Genomic DNA, 10,976 nt, shown 5'->3' with positions numbered 1-10,976 from the left:
TTCTGGTAGTTTATGCATCCTTTCATTGAAACACTGATGTTAACATTAATGTTAGTAGTTACACTAAAATCTAACTATCAAGTGTTTATGGGTATTGTAGCTAAATTGATCTAAGAACAAACTAAAGCAAGATCGCGCTTATAAACTCATGTTGTTTAACCCCACTTCTCATGATCTTTCTAGTCAGAAATACTTGAGTATGTAAGAGAACAAGGTTTCTCAATCCTTAATGAAAGGTCGAGATCAATGCAGTTAAGAACTATATTCATGTTCTCTTTCCAGTCCTTACAAAAATTATAATTGAAGACCAAAATCAAATTTAAGTTAATAAATAAAAACAATTTCAATTGTTCTTTGAACAAAAATAATAAGAAAAATAAACTCACAACGTAAAATTAATAATAATAAATATATTCAAATAATGATCTAACTCAACTATTAAAAATATATTGTTGTAATAATTAAAAATTAATAATAAAATATGTCTAACAATAAATTTATCTTTAGATTAATTTGTCATTCAAAATCAAAATCTTATAATTATTACACGTTTACTATTATACGTGTACATACAATATATTAAATATTAATTTTTATTTCACCCAATGAGTACTCAATGATAATAAACACAAATATTTATAATTTTTCATAAAAAATTATCTCTTAGGTCGTTTTAACGACTTCTTAATTTTTCATGAAAAATGCCAAACTACAGTATCTTTATTTATATACCAAAACCAAATTTAATTATAATATTTTATTATTATATATTAGATGCACACCAAACTCATCACTTCAAAATGAAAATAGCAGTACTCCCAAATAAAGCCATAACGATGGATTTAATAAAATCAAATACCAAATTTGATTTTTCTAACTTTTCCAATCACATCAATTTCAATTGGGTTTGACAATCACGTTACAGTTCACTTCATACTATTCAAGAAATTATCTCAAGTATTATTACCAATAATCCACGTAATCCAAAATTTTGATTTCAATCACACTATGTAGAAACATAATTCGCTAAAACCAATTCCATTCACCAATCAGTGGGGATATTGCAATTGAAAGTCAACTGCACGAGTCTCTTAAAATTCAATTGCAGATTTAATATCTACTACGGAACTTTAGGTTCACATTCACCAATAGTAATAAATTTTTGTAGGGTCTTTAATCCACTAAACTTCTTCCAAAGGAGAAAATGAAAATGAAGAAGTTGAAAATTATGATGAAGTATCAAATCCATGTGCATTTTATAATTGAAAGGTTATAGAGTTTCTAGAAGGAAAGAAATGAGGCCTTAGCAGCATTGAAAATATATGGAAAAATTGTAGGATTTTGTTGGTTTTGGTTGGTCAACAAATCACCAACAGAAGAGAAGAATGAGGCCATTACACTCTATAGCGTCCCCACTTCACTGTCAAACATGGCAACGATGTTTTGAAACATAAAACAAAGATGCAGTAAAAACAAAATGGACAAAGATGGTTTAGTTTTGAGGAAAGTAGAAGAAAGCTGTAATATTGTATAATGGTAAATAAACAATTCAAGTGTAACGACAGAGGTCTCAGTTGCTGAGTTGGATCATATAATGTTTGTAATAATTTCCATGCTTGATTTGACATGCAAGTTTGAAAAATCAAACATTATTTTGACAATCTTGTTCTTTAGTGGTAAGTAGTACAGCTGAAGCCAACTTTAGTTATAGTTTGTAATATTTCGATAAAACAAAAGTAATCTTATTGGTTTCATCAATGAAGTATGATATGATGAAGAAAAAGTGTTCCGAGGAGGAAGAGATGACCACTTATCTCAAGGTTACTTTACATCTCAAGTGGACTTTATGTCTTGTTTCATACAAAAGAGAAAAATATAAATAATGGAATAATAAAAAATACGAAAAGCTAAAGTAAAAATTTAGAAATATTTTATAAAGGAAATATAAAATATTTTATACGGGAAAAATACGTATAATGAATTCTGTTAATTTTAATTTTATTTTATTTTTGTCTTCTAAATACTCCAGCTTACTTTTATTTATTATTTTCTTCTTTAATCTCTATTACCAAACACATGGTGAATAAGTAAAACTTTCAATGACAATCTTTCGTGTTTACATGGGAAAATGAAAACAGGTGTACATCATTGTTCCACAAGTCAATATGAATCAAAGTCTACGGAATTTAGATATGAGTTTAGGATATTTTATTTTCGAATCAGGATAAGCTTATAATTTTTAAATTTAATTTATTTTAATTTAAATAAGGATTTATGTAACTTATAGGATAAGCTTATAATTTTTAAATTTTTTGAATATTTTTAATTGAGTTCTTTTTAAATTTCTTTATCTATTGATGACTGCAAATTTTGGTTTCTCAGTGTACTTGCAATTTAATTTTTTTTTATTAAGTATTTTATGTGATTTTTTATTCTCAAGTTCTATAAATAAAAGAATATTGTAAACGATAAAGTGATTTGTATTGTTTTTTAAAAACAATTAAAATCACTTATCATTTTATATTAATCATAGTATTATTTTATGTTAATTAGAACTTAAAGGAAGACAAAAACAAAAAAAGTTAAAAACATATAAATATTGTTTGGTTTGTTTTTTTCTTAAATTTTCTTCTCCTTTTAGCTAGAAGCTAAATAGCTTTTCAAAATTTTATTTTTTATCGTAAAAAAATATAAAAAGAAAGATCTTCCTTTTAAGACAAAAAAAAATAAAGAAAAAAAAAATCTTCCTTTTAAGATACACAAATATAACATGTTCGCTTTCAAAGATTTAATGCATGTTTTTGGCTAGAACTACATTTGAATTTTTTTTTGTTTAATTTTAAAAAAGTGATAAAACTATATTATTATTTATAAAATAATATAAATGAAGAGCGCAATTCATATGTTTAAAATTGATAGTGACTTACTTAGAAAAATGACAATGATTTAATATTTTTGAAAATGATAAGTTTTTATGAATAGAGGAATATACATTATTGGATAATGCGCATATACATATATATAATATCCTTTTATAAAAGGAACATCATTATTTCTGCCATTTTTCAGAGAATTAAAAGAAAACAATTGTGAAGAGTCTTGGTTAATCTACTTCAATAATCCATCCCTTCTTATCTTCAATAGTACCAGTTTGAATTCCTGAAATGGTATCGTTCAACTCTTCACAAATGGTTCCAGAGCCCGTTATATATTCCATCCTGCATGTATTCAACTTAATTAATGTTTCATCCAATCTCAAAATCTCATGTTATCTAAAAAAAATCTCTAAATAATGGACTTTTTTAGTATTAATATTTATTATTTTATTAATTTTAAACAATAGTATTTTTAAAAATTACGGAAAATTTTAGTAAACTATTAAAATTAAGATGTATAATACTTATATATCCGGTATGCCAACATTCAAAATGTAAAATAAAATTTAAATTCGAATATATTGAGGTTGCAAAATGGTTTTATAACTTAATTTATCTAAAATACTGCATCCAAAAAATTGAAATAAAAATAATTTCAAGAAATAGTATTTGAAATGAATAAAAAGTATTTCAATTTTAATATAATAAATCATATATAACTTGATGAAGATTGTAATAACTACTAACCATGAAAATATCCACTTAATTTGTAGAATGAAACATATTTTTTTATTTTTTAAATAAGAAACTTATTTTGTTTTCTTAAGAAAATAAGACTCATACTTTATTAAATTTTTAAATAGACATTAACGCTTCGTAAACTCTGAATAAATAACATTTGCCTTCCTTATATTTTTAACAAAGCAGCATTCATCTTTCTTATATTATAATAAAGTATAACAATCTTTTTTCTTACATGTTTAATAAATTAACGGTGATATTTTTTCATTTTTAATAAAATTAAATTCACCTCCCTTATTTTTTCTTAAATATTAACTAAAACAAACAAAATTACAAAATTCAAAATTAATATTTAAATATAAAAATTAAAGAGATATGAGATAGTTGAATGTCATTTACTTTCACATGAATATTTATTTAAAAGTTTACTGAAGTATAAATATTATTTTATTAAAAATAAAAGAAAAGAAAATAAATATCATTTAATATTGTTTGAATAGATAAATACAATTTTCCCATGTTTAATTTAAGAATAGTTATGAAAAATAATATATTATTTCTTTTTTATCTATAATTATTATAAATACTTTGACGCTATAAACACACTCTCACTACCCTGCATTTATATTTTTTCTTAGTTAATGGCTTGGTGTTACGAATCAGGCCATTATTTTACCTTTTATCCTGATACGTGATACTCCCTACAGGGGCAACACCTACGGCAGTTCCTGTGCAGAAAACTTCATCAGCCTCAATCAATTCATCCACACCAACAGCACGCTCTTCTACCTGAACCAAATTGGTCAATGTAACAACGTATTTCAAACAGAAAGTGACAAAAACAACATATGTGTAGTTATATAAGACCTGATAGCCAAGATCACCCGCGATTTCAATGACACTTTTTCGGGTAATTCCGGAAAGAATAGTTCCATTGGTAGCAGGAGTAGCGATGCATTTTCCCTGTGAAGTGGAAGCAACTAGTTAAATCAGCTTGTTATAAACGAATATGGCTGAAGATTTGTCCTTAGAGTAATCTTTTTAAATCATTCAAAATGTGCACAGCTGAGAAAGCAACACTATCGAATTGCAATTACATTGAAGGGGAAGAAGAACAGTTCGAAGAATACCTTGGCAATAAAAATGTTACAAGAAGAGACCTCCTCCAGATTTTTCTTGGTGGCTGAATCAAGGTACAACACGTCTGAAAATCCTCTTTTCTTGGCTGTAGTTTGTGCCATCAAAACCTACACGAAATGCCAAATTGAGCACTCTATTACAAGATCTGAACTCCTTGAAGGTCACGTATGATCCGTTTAGTTTGTGACGCGTTTCCTAGTTAAATTAATCAGGATCTACTGCAAAAATTAAGCCTCTATCATATACAGGAATTGATTGACTTTGAAAGACATACCGGTGCATAATTGGAAATGGTTTTAACGTTTCCAGTGCCGCGGCGAGAAGCACGGTCAAAGTTCTCCTCTACGTGCAAGTTGAGCGGCGCCGAACCCTCCTGTGGTGCGAATAAAGCACTCCAATTGAAATAATTGTTATGCGTAGCACAGATAAAGAAAATGAAGATTGAGAGACCTTGAAATAGTTGCGAACAGGGGAAGCGTATATGAGGAATGTGTATTCTGGTGCGGGAGCCAAACCCAAAACTGGACCCGTTCCTAAGAGCAGAGGCCTAAGGTACAAGGACCCTTTTCCCGGTGGAGGAATCTGTTTAGCTTTTACAATTATCAGTTCAATTACGCATTGCATGCCATCTATTTGTAGAATTGAAACTCGAAGCAATTAATAGTTGAATAATTAGTTGTCGTACCCAACGTTTATTAGCCAAGACAGTTTGTTTCAAAGCATGAACGAAATGTTCTATGGAAGGGGATGCCATGCACATTCTTTCTGCACCAATCTTCATTCTAATGGCATTTTGTTCCGGACGGAAGAGTAGCACGCGCCCATTTTCTTTTCTGTATGCTTTTGTGCCTTCGAATAATCCCTGTTTCCATATTTCAACAACAATTCCACCATTCCAACATAATCAAATATTAAATTCAGACTCCTGCTATTACATAACTTTTTTATTTTGTTATCATTGTGTGTTTAAGTATGAAAATTACTTAATAATATCAAAGAAATAACAACTAAATTTATTAGGCTATTGTTCATAATTCATTATAAAATTTATTGAAATTTAAATCTGATAATTCATAATATCGCCCAGGCAGTAGATTGGTAACAGATAAGTAAGGCTGTGGTACACGTGTCTGTGGCCCAACTTGAGGTCTATGACCAAACTTAAAGTTTGGTCAAACCTTTATTTTCGTGTATTTATAAAGGAAAGCTAAAGTTGGATAATTGCAGAGTCTTTAAAGTTTAACAAGCTATCTTATTTAAATAAATATAAATTATACTTTTAAAATACTATTGTTATATTAAATTGTTCACCCACGTATAAAACATGTTAAAACACTTATTGAGAGATACGTATATTATTTAAAATTTTACTGCAAGTAGACTTATAACATAACAGTTAAATTACAACCTAAATGAATGTTTCTATTTTAGTAATAAATTATATTTAACTCTACTAAATGTAACACACTTATTTTATATTTCATGATTTTTTTAATATATAATCATTTTTCATTGACTTATTACCTTATAATTTTTATTTAGAGATATATTAGTTCTATCTCAAAAACTTTAATATGCAGTAAATCTTAAAAAAAAAATGAAGCTGGACCTAAAACCAAACCAAATAACGTACCAAACTTAGGCTTCCGATTTCTTGTACTAACAAAATCCCTTGTTTTCATTCTTACTTTTCTTATTTTCGTTCCTATATTTTTCATTGAATTTTTCAAACTTTTTTATATTTTGACTAAATATTAAATTTAGACGCAATTATAATTTATTCATATTTCAATATTTTATACAATTTGGTGATCAAACTTTAAAAATAAATATATATAATTTTTTTAACTTAAATTATATAAAAATTGTGTGACGTATAATGTTAATCTATAATGTAAAAAAATTAATATTATTAAGTTGAAATAATATTATTTATTAATTTTTTAAATTTAGATAAAAATATATTAAAATTTAAAATAGAGATAGATTTAATTTTATATTAAACTAAAAACATATTTTTTTTATTAGTACTTTGAAAACTTTTTTTTGAATAACTATATATGATCGTTTATCTAATTTTATATGTACGAGTCAATTTGAAAACTAATCACAGCACGTACTTGTAAATGATAGCTTGGTTTAGAAACTGGAAGTTGAGAATGAGATTATGAAAGACGCGAAGCTTTTTATCAGGTAAACGTCAACATTGTAGAATCAGAAATGGCAAGACATGTATAAAGTTAAAACGTAAGTTTCCTAAGAAGAGAATTTGAAATGACACAGACCTGACCATAATTTAGGACTCCGGCAGCTGGACTGAGTTCAATGTTCCCATATCGACTGAGTTGGCCTTCTTCAAAATGTTGGCCCTCACAACATTTAGTAATATACATATAATCAGTAGCCATCAATCCAAATCCAAGGCTGTCCCAATCCACGTCAGCATACTCCTCGTCACTGTGTTTGTTTTTGTTTTTAAAAGTAACAGCAACATTAAAATAGATATAAATAACCATTACTTATACTCATAATAGATGATAAGCTATTATACCTGTAAGTAGGGTTTGGGCTCTCAAGAGGGTAGGGCTGAGAAGTAAACCAATTGTACCTTCCCATCTGTTACAACATAAATCTGTGTTCAGAAAATTAGACACTAAAATATAATAAGCTAATTTAATGGATATATTTACTATATAACTTTTTCTTCAATTGTAATGGAATGACTCTGATGGGTATAGAATTAAACATCAACTAATGTTTTATTAGTAGAGAAAGTTAAACCTAAATATGAACTAACTATATTTGTATATAATAAACAGATTTAGATTTTAGATAGAAAAAAATTAGGTAAAGCAATTAAAGAAAGCTAATAGATTACTTAAATTATCAAGATGAATTCGATTTGATAAACACTCCAATTTGTTGAATATAAAAATAGAAAACGTGGCAGAAACGTATAATTTGAGAACACTGAGAAAAGAAAAAACACGAGAAACATCTTCTGCGAAGATGAGGATAAGGAAGGTGGAAACATGTCCTCATGGGCATCGCAATGGTGAGGAACCTACTAGAATTAACAACATTATCTTCAATTTCATTAGTTGATGATAATAAACTTTGACAAATATAAATCATAAATATTTATGAACCAAACATTATCTTTAAAATGACTTTTAAATAATTATTATAAAATTAAAAGTAAAATCCTAGTGTATATAATAATTTATAAATACATGAATAGTACAAAATTTTCTTAATATATATTTATTGTTCATGAGAGCCATCATCTAAGTTGGTAATTAAAGGACAATTAAATAAATTATTAAATTAATAATAAAAGATAAAATGATAATTAAATGAATAAGAAACAATAGTTATTATTAGAGATAATAAACAAACTTGTTTCCATATATGTTACGTGAACTTGTTTCAATTATGATAAATAAATTTTTTTATTGACCGGATACAATTGACTATATACAAGTATAGCAATTAATATTATTTAGTTTAATTGGATTTGTTGATACAACAACTTTCAAAACCTATATACTTATTATTTTCTCTTATCCTTAATTTTTCTTAACCATGACTATTGTTTTACACAATTCTCATCACAACTTTAATAACATTTTTTTTACTTTATGTGTTTTGTTCAAGTAATATACTCATTTTGAAAAATATAATTCTTAATTTTATTGAATCATATAATTTATACGTTTACTCGATTTTTATTTTTTATAATTATTTTATATTTATCTAATTATTATTTGATATTTAATTATTATTTATGCAATTATAATTTATTTACTGATATTAACATAAAAAATATGTCTTTTCATGTTGAGTTTTTATTGAATCTTTATTAGTATTATGTACATTGATTTTTATTTTTTTAAATATTATTTAATATTTATTAGTATTATAAATATTAATATTTATAATAACAACAAAAGGCAAGAGGATGAGAAAAAAAAACTCAAATTCGTTTCTATGAAAAAAATGATGAGATGAATTTTTATTTAGAGAAGAGAAAACGAAACTTGTAGTGTTATACTGTCCCTGATTGTTATTATAACAAAGGTTTAAACCTTTTTTGTCCCCAAAAGTTAAGTTCTGATGTTTAGTTTAATTAAAATGTCAACATTGAATCTTTATGATATGAAAAATGTATTAAATCAGTACTCAACAAATCACAAGTTTTTCATTAAGTGATTTGTTGTTCATAACACCTCCCGTTAATAAATCAGGTATGAAAGCTTATGATTTATTGTTTATTAAGTGATGTCATGAGGACTGCATTGATACCTTTTTTATATCATAAGGACTAAAGGTTGACATTTTTAAAAACGGTGACTAAACTGAACATCACATCTTAATTTAGAAACCAAGAAACCAAAAAATGGTTTAAACCTATAATAAAAGAGAAAATGAGTTTTTTTCATTTATGTTCTCTATCTTTTATTCATCAAGTAAGAAGGAGCTGGAAAAGAATTGAGTAAAAGAAAGTGAAATATTAATTATCGTTTGATTGAATCTCTAAAGCACCTAAAATTAAATTCATTTATTTAACTGAATTTTCATAACTTAAAAAAATTCCTGTGGAGAAAAATACACATATTATTTTTTAATGTAAATAAGAATAACATAATTATAAAATATTTATATTGTTTAATTTTTAATTCTTATCTTCCAGGCTAAATGGAGTTTTTATCCTATAAAAACAAAATTCAAACCTAGAGTTCAAAACGACAACGAGTTTTTAGGTGCACTTGAAGATGATACACAGTAGTTATCTGTCTTTGTCAGATGAGCATCTCCAGAATTTGTACAGTCGTGGCTGCCGACGGCATAATGGTCCATCAAACAGTACTTCTGTACTATAAGAAAATTTACAAGAGGTTGGTCTCTTCTTTACTACTTAGATACACTATAGTGGATTTGGGTTCAAATGTTTATTTTAATTTAGGTTTAATAGGTTATGAGGTCGAGGTTTGTTTCAATTGGATCTTCCAATTTTTGAAGTAATCAATTAGGTCTCTAATTTTGTCAATTTGAATTAATAAAAGTTTTTCTGTTAAATGCAGTTAACGTCGTGAAATTTTTGAACATGTAGCATGCTGACGCTTCCAGGTGACATGGTTTCATGTGCATAGATGGATTATAAAAGGGTGAAATCCTTAAATTAAAAGGGTGTATTTGAAGGTGAAATCCCTTTTAGGAATTTCACCCTTTTATGCACTTTAAACGATGCCACCTGGAAGCGTTAGCGTGCCACATGTTTAAAAACTTCACGGTGTTAACTACATTTAACGGAAAGACTTTTATTGATTCAAATTGACAAAATTAGGAAGATCACTTTCAAAATTGGAGGACCCAATTGAAACAAACCTCTAAATATAGGAACCTCCGAACCTATTAAACCTTTAATTTATTATTAACTTAAGTGATACTTCTCTGTTCATTACGCATACATTTTATGTTATCTTGGAAAAAAAATGCCAAAAATATATGAAATATTTATCACGAACATGATAATCAATATTCTTTCAGACATTTTGATTTCCCTAGATTTACACAAGTTAATAGTGTAAATATTTTAAATAGGTGTTAAACATTTTCTTCATAAGAATGACCTGAAAAGATTATATGAACTACATATACATTAAAAACATAACGAATTTTAGTGTCATTCTACCGCATAAGCTAAACTTGTTGTTTTCATAACAATGATCTTAAAAGCTTGCATCTGAAACAGTGTACGATGAAGCGCATTCATAAGAAGAGGATGGAAAAGAAAACGTAGGAAAGTAAGACAAACCTTGGAGGACGCAGAAGGCGAAACATTCTGCAGAAGCAATCTCCTGAAACTGGGAAAGGAGCTTCGAATCATTGTGCTGGCTACAATGGTGAGGGAATTAGGATCCCAAACGCAAAATGATTGAGAAGGAAAAATTGGAGGAGGAAGAGGGAAGAGAGATAAGAGATACAGCCTGCTCTGTACCATGAATGCCATTATTTATATTTATATACTCTGTTTTTAGTTAATTGCACGTGGAAAATATATTTTATAGGAAAAAAGTTTCTTTTAATAATTTTTTTTTATAATTTTTACAACGTTACATTGAATAATTGATCTGTTTTAAATATTTTTTAAATATAAATTTAAACAAATTAATAAAATGATGATACGTATTTTATTATAAAAAAATAATTAAAAAA

At 26.9% G+C, this 10,976-nt stretch overlaps 1 protein-coding gene across 2 annotated transcripts; it reads right to left on the bottom strand.

Annotated features, from left to right (window-relative positions):
- Positions 1-2,959: 2,959 nt before the first annotated feature.
- Positions 2,960-10,772, bottom strand: LOC106760801 (branched-chain-amino-acid aminotransferase 2, chloroplastic). 2 transcript variants are annotated; one of them, XM_014644227.2, is made up of 10 exons: positions 10,576-10,772; positions 7,309-7,373; positions 7,043-7,214; positions 5,443-5,619; positions 5,208-5,339; positions 5,032-5,130; positions 4,748-4,864; positions 4,485-4,580; positions 4,294-4,406; positions 2,960-3,218 (listed from the first exon to the last, which is right to left on the bottom strand). In XM_014644227.2, exons 1-10 carry the CDS (start codon positions 10,768-10,770, stop codon positions 3,104-3,106), a joined length of 1,281 nt encoding a protein of 426 aa, XP_014499713.2. In that variant the 5' UTR covers positions 10,771-10,772; the 3' UTR covers positions 2,960-3,103. The 2 variants fall into 2 exon arrangements, with proteins under 2 accessions (XP_014499713.2, XP_022636661.1); XM_022780940.1 differs by having other exon boundaries at positions 7,309-7,389; positions 10,576-10,710.
- Between the last annotated feature and the right edge of the window lie 204 nt (positions 10,773-10,976).

This window comes from Vigna radiata, chromosome 5, assembly GCF_000741045.1.
Source record: "Vigna radiata var. radiata cultivar VC1973A chromosome 5, Vradiata_ver6, whole genome shotgun sequence".
NCBI lineage: Eukaryota > Viridiplantae > Streptophyta > Magnoliopsida > Fabales > Fabaceae > Vigna > Vigna radiata.
This window is presented reverse-complemented; position numbering and strand designations above follow the sequence as displayed.